The sequence below is a fragment of the Amblyomma maculatum genome, chromosome 1 (genome assembly GCF_055883805.1).
Source record: "Amblyomma maculatum isolate TAMU_Amacu chromosome 1, ASM5588380v1, whole genome shotgun sequence".
Taxonomy (NCBI): domain Eukaryota; kingdom Metazoa; phylum Arthropoda; class Arachnida; order Ixodida; family Ixodidae; genus Amblyomma; species Amblyomma maculatum.
Genome location: NC_139344.1, coordinates 191,167,965 through 191,190,895, shown reverse-complemented (window position 1 = coordinate 191,190,895; position 22,931 = coordinate 191,167,965). Strand labels below are relative to the sequence as shown.

The 22,931-nt window shown below is 48.3% G+C and overlaps 2 protein-coding genes and 1 pseudogene across 2 annotated transcripts in view; all 3 read left to right on the top strand.

The window, feature by feature from the left end:
* Positions 1 to 22,931, top strand: part of LOC146205231 (beta-alanine transporter-like) — a 112,874-nt gene that overhangs the window by 23,626 nt on the left and 66,317 nt on the right. Inside the window, exon 9 of the mRNA XM_084582681.1 lies at positions 548 to 720. Coding sequence (XP_084438807.1) covers positions 548 to 720 — 173 coding nt within the window. The remainder of the gene's footprint in view (positions 1 to 547; positions 721 to 22,931) is intronic.
* The window catches only part of LOC146205227 (beta-alanine transporter-like), a 166,702-nt gene continuing 144,354 nt past the window's right edge, over positions 584 to 22,931 (top strand). Inside the window, exon 1 of the mRNA XM_084582649.1 lies at positions 584 to 720. The gene's annotated coding sequence lies outside the window, so the exon portion shown is untranslated. The remainder of the gene's footprint in view (positions 721 to 22,931) is intronic.
* LOC146205233 (CXXC motif containing zinc binding protein pseudogene) lies at positions 16,050 to 18,931 on the top strand (annotated as a pseudogene).

The window sequence follows — 22,931 nt, the reverse complement described above, 5'->3', positions numbered from 1 at the left end:
TCAATCCGATGGATTGTCCGTTCACTTTTCTGCCCCTTCTTTTGGTGTGGTACAGAAAGGCACTTATTGCCAAAAGAAGACGGCTTCTCTGTAATTCATTGTGGGAGTGCGTGTATGCGAAAATGGAGCGAACAAACTTGACCGACTGTTCGAATGCCACCACCACTATAGGGAAACTGCACTGTATAGGTGGGGCTGCAGTTGTACAGCAGCGTGACTAGAAAATGCTGCTGTTAGCCGCTTGGTTCGCGATAAACGACTGAGCATATTCATCATTGTTATAGATACGCGTGTGACAGATAACGTCCTTCGCCAAGCGCTTTCGATGTAGCCCAGTTAACTGACACATGCTATGCAAAGCTTCGACAGAGTGTGCAGTCTGATCCCCGTAAGCCCATGCAGATGACGTGAAAATGCCCTAAAAAGCCGCCTCAGAAGTGTTTGCTCTTCTCGCTAAGATATGTGTTACGGCGCGGCGATCGACACAGCAAACTTCATTGCAGGTTGCCTATACACTCCCGTAAATTCTTATCGTGTGGTCTCGCAGGGTCAGCTCTACGGCGTCGTCATCCCGAGCGCTATTTTCGGTGCCTTATCGGTGGCAGGAGGCGTTGCTGTCCTCCTGCTGCCGGAAACGATGAAAGCACGCCTGCCAGAAACGCTCAGCGAAGGAGAGGCTTTCGGGAAGGACGTCCGATTATGCAGCTGCACTGGAAGAAGGTACGTTGCGTGATGGTATATCGTTCCTTCGTCATGACAGCCTGCAAGCATTCCAGTAAAATACGATGCCGAACCAAGCTGGAATTATCGCGTCGAGTCAGAACCGATATATGGTAAAAACACGTATGTTTTCAAAAAGTGCGTGACGCTGCATGTACGGGTGGAATGTCTTTGATAAAACTGTACAAGAGCTAATAAGCGCGCGCGTGCCAACACATAACGCACCGAGCGATGGGAAGTAACGGTTCATTTGTCCTGCAACTCCGAAAGGAGACTTTGCTGTGTGACATGAGCGATTGGCGGAAGCTATCATGATGGAATTGCATCGGTATTCATTAGTGCATTCCATCAGTGGGTCCACCGCATTTATGCTGGAAGCAGACTCCAAACACTCCCTAAAAGAGGATATATGCGACAAAAATGTGTTATTGGGCAATAACGTAGACGTGAGCACGAGGAACGCACTGTAGGCATAGCGTGTGCATTCTAGACGCAAGGTTTTCATTCATCAATCAATCCTCATTTATTGAGCTAGAGAACTGGCTTTGAGGAGACGAGCCGTAAGATATATACGTATCTATGAGGTCGCATAAATACTTCCTTCGCCGTTTTACAGCCACATTGTCATACGAAACGGGGGCATGCCAAAAATGACACTGAAGCCATGAGTTCCCCTTCGCATTCCGGCGCATCACCACTGTTGGGACTTGGTTAGCGACGCCATCGGCTCCTCCGGTATACCTCCGGTGTTGGTGCCGTGCTCGAAGAAGCGAGAGGCTCAGTTGAGAGGAGAAGAGAAAGAGACTTTATACAAGAGGTTACATGTTCCAGGTTCACAGTGAGAGAGAGCTCGCATACGATGGAGCTCGGTATATCTACCGAAAAAGTTCCCCAGGTCCCCACACAGAGTCCCTAGGAACGCACGTCACATCACGTAACTGTGGGAGAGAGTCCAGAGGAACGCCCACGGTCAAAGGGCAGCTTGACGCGGGTTAAAATTTATGACCGCGGCGGAAGCGGCCGCTCCTTGGAGGTGGTATCCGAAACCCTTGGAAAGGGCTGCGCCGCCGGCTCCGTCCGCTCCGCTTCACGGCAAATGGCCCCGGAGTCGCGTCTCGGCCGCGGCGCGAAGTGACGAAAACCGAGCAGTTAGACAGCCCCGCGTAAACGCAGTTCTTGTAAGGTCGGCGCCAACTGCTCTGTGTGTTTCTCTTTTTGGGCGGAGAAGGCGCAGACAGTCATAAATTCCCGATACACGTCGAAACAAGGACCGAAGAGAATGCGTGGCACAGGAAGTCGTTCACTGTGGCCTCTTCGAAAGGCACTTGGCCAGATGTCCCTTTGAAGCCGCCGTCCGGACGCAACAGCACCCCCGCCGCCAGACACTGCATCAGGAGGTCGCGCAGTTTGGCGCTGCTCGGCTGACTTGATGCGTTGACTCGAAGGCTCGAACGAGTGGTCGGCTCCGCTTTTCTCCGAATCTCTGGTTCTCTCTGCTGCATGGTGTCCTCCTCTCAGCACTCAGCGGCACCCGTCGCTTGGAACTTGTGTACGCCTGGCGCGCTCAGCAAGACTGCCTTTGCCAAACACACCCAGCACAGTAAGCACCCCGTGAAAACCACTCGAAACGCCAGATCTTCAAGAAAACAATCGTTTCTGCTAATATGCTATAAAAAAAAACGAACCAGAGTACCCGACAAGTGTAAAAGCCCAAAGAAGACCTCCCGCAAGGGCGCCTTTACACCACGACGCCATCTGATTATGCAATTCGACTAAATGAATGTCTAAAATGCTAGAGCATATCAGGCAGGCGAAGGGGACAGCTCACTGTACTAGGAGCGTTGTATTATTCCCTTCTATATCTAGCTGTTTCGATTTAAGGTGACTTTGATGCCCCCGAGGTTTCGCACACCCTTTGACAACCTGCACACATTCCCCAGTGCGCATTAAACATAGTGGCGCTGCATTAAACTCAAAGTGCGCTTATTCGACTGCATGCGGTACATACCATTCTGAAATCATAAACGTCTATGAATACAATGCATTCGGTTACACAGATGCATAACAAGGTAGGAAAGGGGTTGAATTGATTTCAGAATGCTCGACTGAGACCGTCAGCGTTGGTATGCAGCTTTCCTTTCTTGTATCGCACTTCGAAGTTGTGCTGCTGAAGAGCTAAACTCCACCTAAGTAGGCGGCCGTTCTTTGAGGATATGCTTTGCAGCCACGTTAAGGGGCAGTGGTCAGTCTCTATAGTAAACTTTGACCCGGCAACGTAGCAGGCGAGCTTCTGTACAGCCCCAATGAGGCATGCACACTCCTTTTCTGATGTGCTGTACGCTTCTTCTCTAGTGCTCAATTTGCGACTAATGTACAGAATGGGTCGCTCTTGCCCATTCGAGTCGGTCTGACAAAGCACGGCTCCCAAACCTCGGTCGCTGGCATCGCACTGAATGACAAAAGGCTTCGAAAAATCGGGCGCTGTGAGAACAGGTCTTTGACTCAACACCCTTTTCAAACTTTCGAACGCGGCCTCTTTCTTGGCGTCCCACTGAATGATCACGGGCTCTGTTTTTCGCAGACAATCTGTCAAGGGACTTGCAATCTCGGAATATTGCCTGACGTAATGCTGGTAATAACCAGTAAGCCCTAGAAAAGCCCTCATTTCTGTCTTAGTCTTCGGGCGACGATAGTCTGCCACGGCAGCTATTTTCAGTTCAGATGGTCGGCGTCTACCCCTTCCAACGCTATGCCCCAGGTAGGTGACTTCCGCGCAGCCCAAGTGACATTTCTCAGCTCTTACCGTGAGCCCTGCCGCCATCAACCTCTCCATTACCTTACGCAGGTGATCTATATGATCCTCCCACGTGTTTGAAAAAAATCGCTACATCATCTAGGTAAGGAAGAGCGAACTTCTCCAGTCCGTGTAGAACCCTGTCCATTAGGCGAGAAAAACAATAACGGGCATTCTTCAGCCCAAAGCTGAGCATCACTGGTCGGAATGTTCCTAACGGGGAAATAAAAGCCGCGTAGCGACTGGCACGCTCAGTAAGCGGAACTTGCCAGTATCCGCGAACAAGGTCTAAGGTTGAAATATACTTAGCCTGGGATACTGTCTCAACCCTTTCTTCGATGTTTGGTATTGGGTACGTCTGATCGACCGTTACCGAGTTTAAACGCCGGTAATCTATGCAAGGTCTTGGATCTTTGCCAGGGACTTCAACTAAAATCAATGGCGACGTGAAATCGCTTTCGGTTGGAATTATCACCCCTAATTCACACATCCGGCGAATTTCAGCCTCCATAATTTCCCTCTGCTTGGGAGAAACCCGGTACGCCTTGCATCGAATCGGCTTATCATCTGTCAACTCGATATCATGTTCTACCAAGTTTGTTTTGCCTGGTCTGTCTGAGAAGACGAGAGAGAAATCCTGGACTACTTGTTCCAAGTCGCTCTTTTGACTTTCGCTTAAACCGGGCTCTGCCTCGATTTTGGCGAGCAGGACACTGTCTGCCGCAGTGGTTCCCGTCATGACAGGTGGAATCTGAGGGGTTTCCTCCTCTGGGAGGTTAAGTGCCAGGTTCACCACCGCCTCTCGCTGAATGTAAGGCTTCATGAGGTTACTGTGGTACACTCTAGAGTGTTTTCTTCCAAGCTTCACCTCATAATTGGTGTCAGAAAGCTTGGACACCACTTTGGCTGGCCCTTCCCATTGAACATCGAGCTTTGTCTTTTTCGAAGGGCATAGCAACATGACTTCATCGCCCTCTTTGAAATTTCGCCTGCGAGCCGTCCTATCATAGCGTGCCTTGGCAAGCGTCTGCGCCGCTTTCATATTGCTTTCCACTATCTCTCGGGTCTTTCCCAGGCGTTCCAGCAATTGCAACACGTAAGAGACTACGTCAGGATTCTCGCCTTGACCCTCCCACGATTCTCGCAACAATCGTAGTGGACCTCTCAAGTTACGCCCGTACACAAGCTCTGCCGGACTGAAACCCGTGCTCTCGTGAGGAGCCGATCTGAGGGCAAACATTGCCGCAGGAATGCAACTTTCCCAATCACGTTTTTCTTCAAAACAAAGAGCCCTTAAAATTCTCTTCAAAACGGAGTGCATTCGCTCAACCGGATTCGACTGCGGAGGGTGAACCGAGCTATGCTCGACCTTGATTCCACATCGCTCAAAGAACGTCGTCGTGAGACAACTAGTGAACACGCTTCCGTTGTCACTTTGGATCTCTGCTGGGAATCCGATCCGCGAGAAAATAGCCAGCAAAGCATCCACGACGCATGCAGCAGTTAGCTCTTTCAAGGGGATCGCTTCTGAAAATTTAGTGGCTACGCACAGCGCGGTCAAGACGTAGCGGCAACCTGATTCCGACATTGGTAGCGGTCCAACGATATCAATAACTAGCCGCCGGAATGGCTCAGTAATTATCGGAACCAATTTCATCGGTGCCTTCCACTTGTCAGTGGACTTCCCAATTCTTTGGCATGTGTCACACGAGCGAACGTAGTCCTCTACCTCTTTCCAGCACCCGGGCCAGTAGTACTCTTGTACTAACCTTGCTTTAGTTTTTCGTATGCCCAAGTGGCCGGCCCAAGCGTTGCTATGTGCCAGGTCTACAATCTGCTTGCGATACTTCCGCGGGACCAACAATTGGTCGTATACTCTACCTCTACTGTCAGAGTATCGGCGGTACATTAGATCATCTTTTTCATAGAACGAAATGTTCTTTCTGGGGGCGCCTTGTTTGACACTCTCTAGCAGGGCGCTCAATGAAACATCTCCTTTCTGCTCGGCAACAAGTGTTACCTTGTCGAGCAGTGCGAGCTGCTTCCAGCTGTCGGACGCAGGTGACAATACTGAGCCTGCGCCCGGGTTTTCCTCAGCAGGCGCCTCTGTGCTTTCAGTGCCCTCCCCTTGACTCTCATCGTCTGGAGCGCGGGGCTGAACAACAGGCGGAACAGCGTCGGGCTCAGCTGCCGCATTTACTGGCGCTTCTTTTGGCGGTGTGATTCCGAGCTTTCCTGAGAGTTCGCGAGCCCTCGAACGGGTTAACACCATGCAAGCTATGCTATTAGAGAACGACTGACCCCGTTCCTTCAGTATCTGCTCAGATTTATTCGAAAACAGATAGGGGAAATGATCAGGTAGGTTGGGAGAAATCGCCGCCTCTGTGCATACTTTCCCGAACGGGCCTTCTATTACCACCTTAGCCAGTGGCAGGCAGACACTCTGTTCTTCTACTACCTGCCGGATCCATGCGCATTCTCCCGTAAAATGTTCCGGAGAAACACAACGCGGATGCGCCACATCCATGGTGGCCGCAGAATCTCTCAACACTCTGCATTTCTTGCCATTAACAAGCAGCTCCTGCATGTACGGCTGTAAAAGCCTCATATTCTCATCAGAATCTGCAATGCTTGCAAAAGCGACTTTCTTTTTGCAGCTTCTAGCCAAGTGGCCCCGTTCCTTGCAGTTATAACATACAACTGGCCTGCGCGCCTCGAATGCTCTTGCGTTGTCATCAGGTGACTTTGACCTTTCCGCTGGATTCGGCGATTTTGCCTGGCCCTCCGTTCCGCTCCCCAGTGCCTGTGGAGGAGCTTTTTCAAGGTTTTTCGGAGGAGAAAATCTCCTTCCTTCGAGCCTGCGAGAAACAAAGTCCATTCTGTCGCTTTTTTCCTGTTTTGCCAATTTCGGGCGTACATTTCGGCGAATGTTGTATTCTTCAGCCAGTTCGGCTGCTTTATCCAAACTTAGTTCCGTCATTCTATCCTGCACCCAGAATCTAACTTCCTCCGAGATTCCTCGATAGAATTGTTCTAGGCCAATGCACTCGACCACTTTGTCGTGATCTTCATATGCGCCTGCGCTCTTTAGCCATTCTGTCATATTAGCTCTGATCTCATACGCAAACTCCTGATGAGATTCTGTACCCTTCCTCGCGTTTCTAAAACGCTGCCGAAAGGCCTCAGTCGACAGACGGTATTTCCGCAACAGCGCCGCTTTAACTTTATCGTAGTCTTTAGCCTCGTCGTTGCTAAGGCGTGCGACTACCACGGAAGCCTCGCATGGAAGTACAGTCAACAGCTTTTGTGGCCATTCGTCCCTTTCGAAGCCGACCTTTTCGCATGTGCGTTCAAAGTTAACGAGAAAAAGTGCTATGTCCTCGCCCACCCTAAACGGCTGCAGAAGGTCCTTCATTTTGGACTGACCACCTGAAGAAACAGAGCGCCCCGTGGAAATACGAAGTGCCTCTATCTCGAGTTTCTTCAGCTGTAATTCATGCTCTCTTTGTTCTGCTTCCTTTTTTCTCTCCAGCTTCTTCTCTTCTAGTTTTTTTCTCTCTAGAACTGTTTCCCAAGCCTCGTCGGCTTCTTCCTCAGTCACCTCCTCTGCCCGCATTAGCTCTAGAATTGGCTTTTTGCGCTTTGTTGGGCCAACTGATATGCCCAACTCCTGGCAGATTTCAAGAAGGTCTCGGACTTTAAGCTTGTCCATCCTGACTTTGCACTCTGCGTCGTTTGCTCCCTGATAAATTTTGTGCTCAAACCACCCAATTCTTGGCCTGTGACAACAAAATTTTCTGCAATAATTAAATTGCACCAAACTCGACTAACGACTCCCTGCGCTAGACAATCTGGCGAATCGAGAGACAAACACGCGGCACTCACCACACCAGGATAGCTGACGCCGGCTCATCCCACCGAGCTGCCATCCACTGTTGGGACTTGGTTAGCGACGCCATCGGCTCCTCCGGTATACCTCCGGTGTTGGTGCCGTGCTCGAAGAAGCGAGAGGCTCAGTTGAGAGGAGAAGAGAAAGAGACTTTATACAAGAGGTTACATGTTCCAGGTTCACAGTGAGAGAGAGCTCGCATACGATGGAGCTCGGTATATCTACCGAAAAAGTTCCCCAGGTCCCCACACAGAGTCCCTAGGAACGCACGTCACATCACGTAACTGTGGGAGAGAGTCCAGAGGAACGCCCACGGTCAAAGGGCAGCTTGACGCGGGTTAAAATTTATGACCGCGGCGGAAGCGGCCGCTCCTTGGAGGTGGTATCCGAAACCCTTGGAAAGGGCTGCGCCGCCGGCTCCGTCCGCTCCGCTTCACGGCAAATGGCCCCGGAGTCGCGTCTCGGCCGCGGCGCGAAGTGACGAAAACCGAGCAGTTAGACAGCACCGCGTAAACGCAGTTCTTGTAAGATCGGCGCCAACTGCTCTGTGTGTTTCTCTTTTTGGGCGGAGAAGGCGCAGACAGTCATAAATTCCCGATACACGTCGAAACAAGGACCGAAGAGAATGCGTGGCACAGGAAGTCGTTCACTGTGGCCTCTTCGAAAGGCACTTGGCCAGATGTCCCTTTGAAGCCGCCGTCCGGACGCAACAGCACCCCCGCCGCCAGACACTGCATCAGGAGGTCGCGCAGTTTGGCGCTGCTCGGCTGACTTGATGCGTTGACTCGAAGGCTCGAACGAGTGGTCGGCTCCGCTTTTCTCCGAATCTCTGGTTCTCTCTGCTGCATGGTGTCCTCCTCTCAGCACTCAGCGGCACCCGTCGCTTGGAACTTGTGTACGCCTGGCGCGCTCAGCAAGACTGCCTTTGCCAAACACACCCAGCACAGTAAGCACCCCGTGAAAACCACTCGAAACGCCAGATCTTCAAGAAAACAATCGTTTCTGCTAATATGCTATAAAAAAAAACGAACCAGAGTGCCCGACAAGTGTAAAAGCCCAAAGAAGACCTCCCGCAAGGGCGCCTTTACACCACGACGCCATCTGATTATGCAATTCGACTAAATGAATGTCTAAAATGCTAGAGCATATCAGGCAGGCGAAGGGGACAGCTCACTGTACTAGGAGCGTTGTATTATTCCCTTCTATATCTAGCTGTTTCGATTTAAGGTGACTTTGATGCCCCCGAGGTTTCGCACACCCTTTGACAACCTGCACACATTCCCCAGTGCGCATTAAACATAGTGGCGCTGCATTAAACTCAAAGTGCGCTTATTCGACTGCATGCGGTACATACCATTCTGAAATCATAAACGTCTATGAATACAATGCATTCGGTTACACAGATGCATAACAAGGTAGGAAAGGGGTTGAATTGATTTCAGAATGCTCGACTGAGACCGTCAGCGTTGGTATGCAGCTTTCCTTTCTTGTATCGCACTTCGAAGTTGTGCTGCTGAAGAGCTAAACTCCACCTAAGTAGGCGGCCGTTCTTTGAGGATATGCTTTGCAGCCACGTTAAGGGGCAGTGGTCAGTCTCTATAGTAAACTTTGACCCGGCAACGTAGCAGGCGAGCTTCTGTACAGCCCCAATGAGGCATGCACACTCCTTTTCTGATGTGCTGTACGCTTCTTCTCTAGTGCTCAATTTGCGACTAATGTACAGAATGGGTCGCTCTTGCCCATTCGAGTCGGTCTGACAAAGCACGGCTCCCAAACCTCGGTCGCTGGCATCGCACTGAATGACAAAAGGCTTCGAAAAATCGGGCGCTGTGAGAACAGGTCTTTGACTCAACACCCTTTTCAAACTTTCGAACGCGGCCTCTTTCTTGGCGTCCCACTGAATGATCACGGGCTCTGTTTTTCGCAGACAATCTGTCAAGGGACTTGCAATCTCGGAATATTGCCTGACGTAATGCTGGTAATAACCAGTAAGCCCTAGAAAAGCCCTCATTTCTGTCTTAGTCTTCGGGCGACGATAGTCTGCCACGGCAGCTATTTTCAGTTCAGATGGTCGGCGTCTACCCCTTCCAACGCTATGCCCCAGGTAGGTGACTTCCGCGCAGCCCAAGTGACATTTCTCAGCTCTTACCGTGAGCCCTGCCGCCATCAACCTCTCCATTACCTTACGCAGGTGATCTATATGATCCTCCCACGTGTTTGAAAAAAATCGCTACATCATCTAGGTAAGGAAGAGCGAACTTCTCCAGTCCGTGTAGAACCCTGTCCATTAGGCGAGAAAAACAATAACGGGCATTCTTCAGCCCAAAGCTGAGCATCACTGGTCGGAATGTTCCTAACGGGGAAATAAAAGCCGCGTAGCGACTGGCACGCTCAGTAAGCGGAACTTGCCAGTATCCGCGAACAAGGTCTAAGGTTGAAATATACTTAGCCTGGGATACTGTCTCAACCCTTTCTTCGATGTTTGGTATTGGGTACGTCTGATCGACCGTTACCGAGTTTAAACGCCGGTAATCTATGCAAGGTCTTGGATCTTTGCCAGGGACTTCAACTAAAATCAATGGCGACGTGAAATCGCTTTCGGTTGGAATTATCACCCCTAATTCACACATCCGGCGAATTTCAGCCTCCATAATTTCCCTCTGCTTGGGAGAAACCCGGTACGCCTTGCATCGAATCGGCTTATCATCTGTCAACTCGATATCATGTTCTACCAAGTTTGTTTTGCCTGGTCTGTCTGAGAAGACGAGAGAGAAATCCTGGACTACTTGTTCCAAGTCGCTCTTTTGACTTTCGCTTAAACCGGGCTCTGCCTCGATTTTGGCGAGCAGGACACTGTCTGCCGCAGTGGTTCCCGTCATGACAGGTGGAATCTGAGGGGTTTCCTCCTCTGGGAGGTTAAGTGCCAGGTTCACCACCGCCTCTCGCTGAATGTAAGGCTTCATGAGGTTACTGTGGTACACTCTAGAGTGTTTTCTTCCAAGCTTCACCTCATAATTGGTGTCAGAAAGCTTGGACACCACTTTGGCTGGCCCTTCCCATTGAACATCGAGCTTTGTCTTTTTCGAAGGGCATAGCAACATGACTTCATCGCCCTCTTTGAAATTTCGCCTGCGAGCCGTCCTATCATAGCGTGCCTTGGCAAGCGTCTGCGCCGCTTTCATATTGCTTTCCACTATCTCTCGGGTCTTTCCCAGGCGTTCCAGCAATTGCAACACGTAAGAGACTACGTCAGGATTCTCGCCTTGACCCTCCCACGATTCTCGCAACAATCGTAGTGGACCTCTCAAGTTACGCCCGTACACAAGCTCTGCCGGACTGAAACCCGTGCTCTCGTGAGGAGCCGATCTGAGGGCAAACATTGCCGCAGGAATGCAACTTTCCCAATCACGTTTTTCTTCAAAACAAAGAGCCCTTAAAATTCTCTTCAAAACGGAGTGCATTCGCTCAACCGGATTCGACTGCGGAGGGTGAACCGAGCTATGCTCGACCTTGATTCCACATCGCTCAAAGAACGTCGTCGTGAGACAACTAGTGAACACGCTTCCGTTGTCACTTTGGATCTCTGCTGGGAATCCGATCCGCGAGAAAATAGCCAGCAAAGCATCCACGACGCATGCAGCAGTTAGCTCTTTCAAGGGGATCGCTTCTGAAAATTTAGTGGCTACGCACAGCGCGGTCAAGACGTAGCGGCAACCTGATTCCGACATTGGTAGCGGTCCAACGATATCAATAACTAGCCGCCGGAATGGCTCAGTAATTATCGGAACCAATTTCATCGGTGCCTTCCACTTGTCAGTGGACTTCCCAATTCTTTGGCATGTGTCACACGAGCGAACGTAGTCCTCTACCTCTTTCCAGCACCCGGGCCAGTAGTACTCTTGTACTAACCTTGCTTTAGTTTTTCGTATGCCCAAGTGGCCGGCCCAAGCGTTGCTATGTGCCAGGTCTACAATCTGCTTGCGATACTTCCGCGGGACCAACAATTGGTCGTATACTCTACCTCTACTGTCAGAGTATCGGCGGTACATTAGATCATCTTTTTCATAGAACGAAATGTTCTTTCTGGGGGCGCCTTGTTTGACACTCTCTAGCAGGGCGCTCAATGAAACATCTCCTTTCTGCTCGGCAACAAGTGTTACCTTGTCGAGCAGTGCGAGCTGCTTCCAGCTGTCGGACGCAGGTGACAATACTGAGCCTGCGCCCGGGTTTTCCTCAGCAGGCGCCTCTGTGCTTTCAGTGCCTTCCCCTTGACTCTCATCGTCTGGAGCGCGGGGCTGAACAACAGGCGGAACAGCGTCGGGCTCAGCTGTCGCATTTACTGGCGCTTCTTTTGGCGGTGTGATTCCGAGCTTTCCTGAGAGTTCGCGAGCCCTCGAACGGGTTAACACCATGCAAGCTATGCTATTAGAGAACGACTGACCCCGTTCCTTCAGTATCTGCTCAGATTTATTCGAAAACAGATAGGGGAAATGATCAGGTAGGTTGGGAGAAATCGCCGCCTCTGTGCATACTTTCCCGAACGGGCCTTCTATTACCACCTTAGCCAGTGGCAGGCAGACACTCTGTTCTTCTACTACCTGCCGGATCCATGCGCATTCTCCCGTAAAATGTTCCGGAGAAACACAACGCGGATGCGCCACATCCATGGTGGCCGCAGAATCTCTCAACACTCTGCATTTCTTGCCATTAACAAGCAGCTCCTGCATGTACGGCTGTAAAAGCCTCATATTCTCATCAGAATCTGCAATGCTTGCAAAAGCGACTTTCTTTTTGCAGCTTCTAGCCAAGTGGCCCCGTTCCTTGCAGTTATAACATACAACTGGCCTGCGCGCCTCGAATGCTCTTGCGTTGTCATCAGGTGACTTTGACCTTTCCGCTGGATTCGGCGATTTTGCCTGGCCCTCCGTTCCGCTCCCCAGTGCCTGTGGAGGAGCTTTTTCAAGGTTTTTCGGAGGAGAAAATCTCCTTCCTTCGAGCCTGCGAGAAACAAAGTCCATTCTGTCGCTTTTTTCCTGTTTTGCCAATTTCGGGCGTACATTTCGGCGAATGTTGTATTCTTCAGCCAGTTCGGCTGCTTTATCCAAACTTAGTTCCGTCATTCTATCCTGCACCCAGAATCTAACTTCCTCCGAGATTCCTCGATAGAATTGTTCTAGGCCAATGCACTCGACCACTTTGTCGTGATCTTCATATGCGCCTGCGCTCTTTAGCCATTCTGTCATATTAGCTCTGATCTCATACGCAAACTCCTGATGAGATTCTGTACCCTTCCTCGCGTTTCTAAAACGCTGCCGAAAGGCCTCAGTCGACAGACGGTATTTCCGCAACAGCGCCGCTTTAACTTTATCGTAGTCTTTAGCCTCGTCGTTGCTAAGGCGTGCGACTACCACGGAAGCCTCGCATGGAAGTACAGTCAACAGCTTTTGTGGCCATTCGTCCCTTTCGAAGCCGACCTTTTCGCATGTGCGTTCAAAGTTAACGAGAAAAAGTGCTATGTCCTCGCCCACCCTAAACGGCTGCAGAAGGTCCTTCATTTTGGACTGACCACCTGAAGAAACAGAGCGCCCCGTGGAAATACGAAGTGCCTCTATCTCGAGTTTCTTCAGCTGTAATTCATGCTCTCTTTGTTCTGCTTCCTTTTTTCTCTCCAGCTTCTTCTCTTCTAGTTTTTTTCTCTCTAGAACTGTTTCCCAAGCCTCGTCGGCTTCTTCCTCAGTCACCTCCTCTGCCCGCATTAGCTCTAGAATTGGCTTTTTGCGCTTTGTTGGGCCAACTGATATGCCCAACTCCTGGCAGATTTCAAGAAGGTCTCGGACTTTAAGCTTGTCCATCCTGACTTTGCACTCTGCGTCGTTTGCTCCCTGATAAATTTTGTGCTCAAACCACCCAATTCTTGGCCTGTGACAACAAAATTTTCTGCAATAATTAAATTGCACCAAACTCGACTAACGACTCCCTGCGCTAGACAATCTGGCGAATCGAGAGACAAACACGCGGCACTCACCACACCAGGATAGCTGACGCCGGCTCATCCCACCGAGCTGCCATCCACTGTTGGGACTTGGTTAGCGACGCCATCGGCTCCTCCGGTATACCTCCGGTGTTGGTGCCGTGCTCGAAGAAGCGAGAGGCTCAGTTGAGAGGAGAAGAGAAAGAGACTTTATACAAGAGGTTACATGTTCCAGGTTCACAGTGAGAGAGAGCTCGCATACGATGGAGCTCGGTATATCTACCGAAAAAGTTCCCCAGGTCCCCACACAGAGTCCCTAGGAACGCACGTCACATCACGTAACTGTGGGAGAGAGTCCAGAGGAACGCCCACGGTCAAAGGGCAGCTTGACGCGGGTTAAAATTTATGACCGCGGCGGAAGCGGCCGCTCCTTGGAGGTGGTATCCGAAACCCTTGGAAAGGGCTGCGCCGCCGGCTCCGTCCGCTCCGCTTCACGGCAAATGGCCCCGGAGTCGCGTCTCGGCCGCGGCGCGAAGTGACGAAAACCGAGCAGTTAGACAGCACCGCGTAAACGCAGTTCTTGTAAGATCGGCGCCAACTGCTCTGTGTGTTTCTCTTTTTGGGCGGAGAAGGCGCAGACAGTCATAAATTCCCGATACACGTCGAAACAAGGACCGAAGAGAATGCGTGGCACAGGAAGTCGTTCACTGTGGCCTCTTCGAAAGGCACTTGGCCAGATGTCCCTTTGAAGCCGCCGTCCGGACGCAACACCACTTATGTTGGTTCTGCCAATACCGGACTTCAGCGGCGGCGCTCAAGTCAGGCCGTGGTTGTGCTATAGTATGCACAGTGGAGAGGCTTCGACGACGAAAATTAAAAACGAAAGAGGTCGGCGATTTTCGGCCACCAATCCGAAAACTTGACAGTATTAAAGGGACAATATACTCAACTAAACACACAATCGGCATGGTCGGTGTCCCTCATTTTGCAGGATACAAACTAAGAGATGTACAGAGTCGCCTAGTCTGCTGCATTGTTTCGCTCGCGAAAGTTGATGATTATTAGATACTAATTAACTTTCTGATTATTTGCTTGAGGAACAATGTGCCAATAAAAAGGTTGCATTTCCATGACTCAAAAAAAAAAAGCTAGCCAACCTTGTTTTCACCATGCTTCATAGCATTTATATATATATATATATATATATATATATATATATATATATATATATATATATATATATATATATATATATATATATATATCGATACATTACTGTCGAAAGCGATATACTTCGCGCAATAAAAAAAAAAGCTTTCTCGTGATAGCTGCGTCACATCAATGCTGAGAGAAAAGTAAAAATATGCGAATTGGTGTACAGGAAATGAAAGGCGCAGTATCTGTCACACTTGTTCTGTGGACACCTGAACCGTGCAGTAAGGGAACGGAGGAAGGTGGGAACGAAAGAAGAGGTGCTTAGTCGAGGGCTACAGAATAATTTCTACTGCCTAGGGATCTTTAGCGTACACCGACATAGCCCAGCACAAGGACGCATTTGCGTTTCGCCTCTATCTAAAGGCGGTCGTCGCAGTCGGGTTCGAACCACGAAACTCCGGTTTAGTAGCCGAGCGTCTTAGCCACTGTGCCACCGCGGCGAGTCCGAGACGCATCCCAGGTAACAAAATCCGCTTTTCTCTGCAGCGCTCTCTTGGATGAATCTTTGCGTGCGCACTGGGTGAGTGTTTTAATGTAGTAGCTGGTCACGTGACAGTTTTCTTTGTAGACAAACAAATATAGCTACGTTAATCGCGTATGATGGAAACAACGTAGTTAACCGCTTTTCAAAGCGATCTGCAACTTTTGCATTGATACTTTTCTCTTCAAGCCAACAAATAATTAGTTAGCGAATTAGTCTTTACTCGTCGTGATAACGTGCCGATATGGTCACTGTGTGTGTGCTTGCACAAGTGCATATACGTGCGTCGCCTCGCGCCGTGTCCGGCCGCGGGCATCATATGAAGTTAGACGCCCCTTTTCTCTGTAAAGACTTTGGAGAGCTATAAAAATTATCTTACCTTAAATTTGATTACTTGAAATAATTAATCAGTCGTTTCCATGAGAAATTAACATTTGTGCCAGAACTTCAAGTAAAACATGAATCACCACCCTGCAAGAAGCAAAAGGTGTCAATAATAATAAGGCACAACTATTGCACCTAATTTTGATGCCATGCGCTCAAGTTAACATGCGTGTCATGCAGGGCACCCCGCAAAGCTCGTAGGGAAACGTTATTGAAATAATTCCTCTCTATTCCAAAACTATGTTTGCTGTATATTTAAGGTCTCTTGTCTTTTATTTTTGTTTTGTGCAGAATTCGGAGGGGAAAACCGGACGGTATATTTGGGTTCAAATTCGGGAACAAATGTGGTTATTGAGAAAATATTTCCGTAATTAAGCTTTCTTGAATTCTCTTTTGCAAGAAAATACGTTTACAGAAACTCTAATTCTCGTGCAAAGCGCAAAATGCGCCGTTTTTTTTTTTCTGAATATTTATACAGCATAGAAATCGCAGACAACTGTAGGGAAATTAGGGACTCGTTATTACATGCGTACAAAGGAAGAGTCAGTGAAACCAAGAAAAGCATGAGGAAATGTATCCATCTTTTCAGTTGTTATTATTTTTTGCTGTTATTGGAAATTAATACTGCAATTTTTTTTTATCCCTGAATGCCAATTTATTACAAAGTAGGAGAAAAATCAACCGCATGCTGTTGGTGAGGTGGATCGCGGGATGTGGTTTTCTTTCTTTATTTTTTATAATCATATAACGATCAGGATATAAGATGGTGACAGTATTAATTTCCTGTCGACATAACTAATTAATAACAATTAACAATTATTTCTTAGCTTACCATAAGAATCTCTATGCAGCCTTTCCGCGTGCTTGCAGAACTTGCCGCCTAAATGCACGCTAAAAGCAGGCATTAAACACCACAGCGGCCAATAAACATGGGAGTCTTAGACATTGTTTTCCTGTGACAGCGCTTGATACAGTGATCACGATTAAATGTCTTGCCAGTACCAATGTTTTCGACTCTCGTTTCTTAAATGTATTTCTTAGGGCGATTGCTTTAAAAGCCCCGTTCTCCACAAAATCCAGCGTCGTGAGCGTTGCGAGAAAAAAATAAAATATGACGAGCATTAATCTGGAAGGTGGCAGTTGGCAGGTGACGTGGTCATGCGTTGGTTGGCCGTCAGGTTGTGTGACGTCACAAAATCACATGACATGGCCGAGTGGGGAGATTACAGGTGCCGCCACAGTCTTGTAGTCTTCAAAAGTGGTAAGGTCTTAAAGTCGAGTTTCATAGTTAAAATAAGGTTGAGTCTAGTAATTTGGTTCAACATGTCTTCAAGCATTCGTGGCATAATTGCTGTAACCCTGTAATTGGCGGTGGTTGTCGCGCGCTGTTAAAAGTGATCAGTGATCAGCCTAATCAGCCAATGTGGAACAGTGTAAGCCAGCGGTGTTGGATTTTTTTGGACGGGCTTAGTCTTAATTGACTGTTCGAACGTTCTTTGCCACGAGATTAGTCTTAAGCGTCCAGAAATGGTCAAGATTGACTTACAGCTACGTGCTAATCTGGACAACATTACAGGTTTCACGCCGAGTCGTGACTGTGTGTGGCGCCTTAAGTTAAAATGCATGAATTGTGGAGAAGAAACGACTTCTTGGCAGACGGTCGAGGCGGCCAACAAAACTGCTATGAGGGGGAGACGTGCAAATGCCAACTTGGTCCTGAAGTGCAGGCTGTGCAGCAAGGAAAACAGCATCGATATTCTGAATGACAAGTTACAGACCTACAGCGCCGATAATGCATCCAGCTTTGCTACCGTTGCCGTATTCGAGTGCCGTGGAGCTGAACCAGTTGCGTTCGATGCCAGAGATGGCTTCAGCGCTGAAGCAACGGGAAGCGGAACTGTGTTTGTAGACGTCGAGTTCGAGGACAATCAGTGGGCTGATTATGATGAGAAAGGGGAACAAGCTGTTGGAATCTACGACCTGGAGTTCTGTTTCACGAAGATCAAGTGACAAGTTTGCCTCTGCTCGCCGTGGTATCCCTGTCCAGTCCCCTAATGCCGAGCAAGGAGCGCGGGCGGTGAGCCAAGAGAGACATCAGAGTTCGCATCTGAAAGAAACGTTGCATCGTTTTGTGTCCTTTTGTTTGTTTGTTCCTTTTTTTTTTTGAGAAATGTTACTGCTTTGTTGACTCTCTGCCGACTTTGAGATTGTCAGAAGTGGTGTACTGGTTTAAAAGTGAGAGTGTGTTGTGTGTCCATTAAAAAATTTTTTCTACTTTTTTTTTTTACTGCTACTGCATTTCTCACTGACATGCACATACTTCATTGCCATTGTACTCATTGTTCTTCACATAGCACATGGGGCGGCCATGCTTGATTTGCAGCTTGATCTTTGTGTAAAAATTGCTGATAAGTAGTTTAATGTTACTAATTACAATGCAGCATGCCCAAATATTTAAACATGCCCACATACAGCACCTCTTTGCATGCTTGCAGTCTGTGAAGGAATGACCAGATATTCACAGGAAGTGAGGAAAAACTCTGTAGGGGAAATTATAAGTGTTGATCAAATATTTAAGTAGGCCGTAGCATATATCAAGGATCTTGCTTCAGCTTGGTCATTGCATCATTGAATGGCTCAGCCAGCATTTACATCACAATCTGTGAGAAGGAAAGAAAAAAGAAAAAGTGGAAGAGGAAGGGAGACATACCAATGCCTTGAAGTGCCAGAAGAGTATGCTCTGTCTGCCTATCTGCAGCTGGCATAGAAATGTGTTCAGGGAAGAAGTTGCACATTAAAAGGAATGCCAGGAAAAACTGGACATAAGATAAGTTTGTACTGAAAGGTTTTGTCGTAGCATCAATCCATTGTGCAGCAAAGCAGTTGTCTGCAAAACGTGCATGTGTTTTCAAATCAACACTGTGACACAGCCGTTCTTTGTGCAGTGTTCAGGGTGGTGCCATACCATTTCGCTTCCCATTCTGCATCCATCTGCTGGTCAAGTTGAAGGCTAGTTTGCAATAAGGATTCGAACCAATGACATATGTACCTCTTATTGTATGCCATTACTTGTACAATTAAGTGTAGGTGTCCGCAGAGGAGTGAGACACTGTACCTTCCTTTCCTTAAAAACCAACTTAAACAAAAAATATATATTAAAAATCTTCTAGAATGAAAAGGCAGTGTTAAAAGCACTATAACATTTACTCTAAAGGCAAAGCTTGAATTTCCCCCAAACAAACCCTGCCTAGCTTCTTGTACCTCAGTAGTAGCTTGTACTTGACCATAACTTTTTTGCAATGGGTGGAAGCTGCAAGTGCACTGCTTCAGTGCATTCATAAGCTGGTCACACAGGTCTGGGATCCATTGCCTTGTTTGCAGGGTCATAGCCAGTGGAGTTGTTTTGGTGTTGGAACACGCCACCGAAATTTTCCGATTGCTATATCCTTCTCCTGCTTTAGGATTTTTTTTTTTCAACCAGCGACGTATAACGTCCACCCAAAAAAAATTTCTGGCTGTGTTACTACTTGTTTGCATAACTCCTAATTCATTGTCAGCAAGGTATAGGCGTGAAATTTTTTAAGGGGCTGAGGCTAAGTCTGATGGTTTATTGCTCTCAGTACTAGCACCGTTAAGGGGCACAAGGCCCCTTTACACGATGATGTCCCTGCTTGAAGTACAGACAGTTCTTAGCCAGCAACAGCTGTGGCCAGGAGAGACATTTCATGTGCACTCCTGGATGCCTACTGGTAAAATAAATTCCTGCAAAATCTTCTGCCATCATAATGTCACAATTTTGCATTTAAAAGAAATCGCTTCAGTGGAAGAGAAAGCCTCAAATTAAGGCAGTTTTTCTATTACCTGTGCCGGCAAACAATGCTCTCCGAAGTTGCCTTACCGACTTCTGCGAGGGACACTGCCCAGCCTTGTCAATGGGGGTTAATATTCATCATTAGCTGGCTGGCACACATAGTACTTAGTAGGCATCCAGGAGGTGGTGGGCACACCGGCCTCTCCTGACGATAGCTGTTGCTGCAAAAATGAACACTCTGTGCTTAGAGGGGCAGGTTCACTTTGTAGAGGAACCATGTGCCCCTTTAGAAGTGATAATGTTGGGAGCAACAAAGCATCAAACTCTGTACTTTAATGACTTGCAAGTTCCAAGTACAACATATTTCAGATACAACACAGACACTTTGGCACAATACTTCTAGTAATTTGTTGACAATGGAGTGGGAGCTATGTAAACAAGACAATGGCACCTAGATTTGTATGACCAACTCGTGAATGCATTGAAGTGAACTTGTAGCTTCTATTCCACTGCAAAGGAGTTGAGGCCATGTATAGGCCACCACTATGGTACAGAAAGCTCAGCACGGCTCGTGCAACTTCATAGCAGGATTTTCCAGTTTGGACCAGAAGTATTTTTTTTGTGCTTGTTCTCGCTCTTTGATACATTATTTGGACTGCTGCCACTGCAACCAATCAGCCACATGCCTGCCATTAGCGAGTTCACAAAACTAGCATTGAGCATGCCACGTTGTAAAGCACCAGTGAGTCCAACAAATATTGCACTCTTTATGCAGTGTACATTTCAGGAAAATAAATGTAAGAAAAAAATTGTATCAGGCCCATTAGAATGGCTATGCTATGGGCTACACAGGCAACAGGTGTGCTATGCAGGAAAAGCGCAGCTATGTGTTAGAGAAGGCTTCCAAGTTTAGACACACACAAAATCAAAGCTGATGCATGGGTCGAGCATTTATCACTATCGAAAGAATCTCAAACAAGGCCAATGTAATGTGCAGCAACTGTTCGAGGAAGCCATTCATGCCTATCACACTTCACTTATTGACAGAATAGAAAGTTTCCAGCAACAAATAGGCATAAGGCAGCCATTTACATAGCGAATAGCACTTCAATGGAAAAAACAAGCAAAAAGAACACGGACAGAGAAAGAAGGCACACAAAGCGCTATGTGTAGCACCGTGTGTGGCTTCTTTCTCTGCCAGTGTCCTTTTAATGCGACAACGTTAAAGGCCCCGTTCACCGAAAAATCCGGCGCCAGCACCAGTATTGAGTGAAAGACGAGTATCACACTGTCAGGCAGTAGCTAGCGGTTTACATGGGTGCACACTGACTAGATGTAGGTTTGCCTAATGTTATGCTTGGCAGGAGCTGCCAACTGGAGCCTTTCCTTTCATATAGGAGGGTGATATCAGAAGGCTCTCATATCGTGACTAGCAACTTACTGATCTTGCTCAAGAGGAAAGTAGTGCATAACAGTTGCATCTTACCAGTACTCACCTATGGGGCTGAAACATGAAGGCTAACGAAAAAGGTTCTAGTTAAGTTGAGGACAACACAGAGGGCTATGGAATGGAAAATGGTACGTGTAACATCAAGAGAAAGGAAGCGTGCAGAGTGGTCAGAGAAATAACTCGAGTTACTGACATTTTAGTCGAAATCAAGGAGAAATGGGCATGAGCAGGACATGTAGTGCAAATACAGTATAATCGATAGTCTGCAAAAGTAACCAACTAGATCCCAAGGGAAGGAAAGCGAAGCATAGGGTGGAAGAAAGTCAGGTGGGTGGATGAATTTGAGAAGTTTGCAGGGGTTAAGTGGATGCAGCTAGCACAGGACCAGGCTAATTGGAGGAAAATGGGAGAGGCTTCGCCTTGCAGTGGGTATATTGCAGCTGATGATGATGATGATCAGAATCAGCCTGCCAGGGCCCTCGTATTCACATTACCCTTAGGCCATGCAGGCATGTTCACATGGCTTGGTTAAAACGGGGCTTTATATGTGGCCTGGTAGCCTATGCTATTATGTCATATTGCTACGAAGATGACAAAGCGGGCAGTGGCACGGGGCGAAGCGCTTGTGCCAGGCCCGCTGGCCATTAAAGCATATTTCATCGTCATGTCACCACGTCGTTCCGTTTCTGTTGTGTCGCCGTGTTCCATCGCTTGTCATGCCACCACATAACATTTGGTTGGAGGTGCAGTTCATCCCCATCCTCGCCTTGCACCGTCGAAGCCAACCGTACGCAGGGCCGATCTGCCAAAAGCCCATGGAGATTTCCGCCCAGCTCTTTTTGCTCAGACCCGACCAGCTGCTGTCCCCAGCCCTGACCACAACACACGACGACCAGGAAGAGCCCAAAGCCGACCCCACGACGAAGCGACCTCACGACCACTCGAGCGAAGACAGCAACCCCGCCCAAGCCGTTCGGCGTGTCCATGAGCCTTATAGCCTTTGGCAAACGGTGAAGATTGAACTTGATGCTCCGGTGCAAGCATTCTTCCCATCTTCGCATTCATTGTGGTGTCCAGTGTTTCATGTCCCAATCCTGTATCTGTGTTCATCGTCACGTCATGCATTGGATTTCTAGCAATCGATCTGGACGATCGCTCGGTGGCCCCGGGTAATGCTACTAAGATGACGAAGCGGGCAGTGGCGCGGGGCGAAGCGCTCGCGCCAGGCCCACTGGCCATTAAAGCATATTTCATCGTCATGTCATCATGTCGTTCGTTTCTGCTGTGTCGCCGTGTTCCATCGCTTGTCATGCCACCACATAACAATATCCTTAAAGGAACACTAAAGAGAGAAAGGAAGTGGGTTTGCATCGATAGAATGCCAGTTCCCGATTACAAAAAGACCACTCTTACTGAAAACAGAGCTGTTATAAGGTAGTAAAGAAGAATAACAGAAATACAGGTACCGCCACCACAGCCAAACGGCCGAGGCTCGCAACTACAAATCACATGGCGCGCTAGGGATCCCGGAGGCTGACAAATGCGAATTACGTTGCATGTTTGAATGCGGTAGTACATTTTTTCTCAAACATGATAACAGGCTTTTATCATACGTGAACGACGGCGAAAAGACAACGTAAACGTTGCAAGGCAAATACAAAAATATACTTGGAGGCGCCACAGGCGCCCACTTCAGTTTTGGTTATGTTTCGACTCAGGCATTTCTTGCGCACTCGGATAGTTTGTTTGAACCTACAGCGCCTGAATTACGAGCTTGGAGCAGCAGATGCGCCTTGATGGTTCCCATTTGAGCATTCGGAGGCATGAGCGAGCGAAATCCGCTACCGCCGACACGCTCCTTCGTTCACACTTCTGCGCCAACATATCGCCGCCGTTGCGGTTTCGACTGCGACCTGACCGCTCGACCGCAGCTACGTACGCCACGAAAAGCATACATATGCTAAGTACCAAAGGAAAACCGCATTATCATTCAATTGTTCACTAAATCATGGCACATCTGACCAACATATACTGCGTCAACAAGACCTTCAACGTGCTATTTGCAGGCGTCGTAAACAAAAGGGGCATACTTGCCGCTCATACCAAGGAGAGCGTCGATATATTGCGCTCGTCGCCCAGCGAAAAAAAGGACTTCGGTTAAAAAGTAAAAACTAAAAATAACGAAGCACCAGAAATATGTTACAAAAGATTAAAAA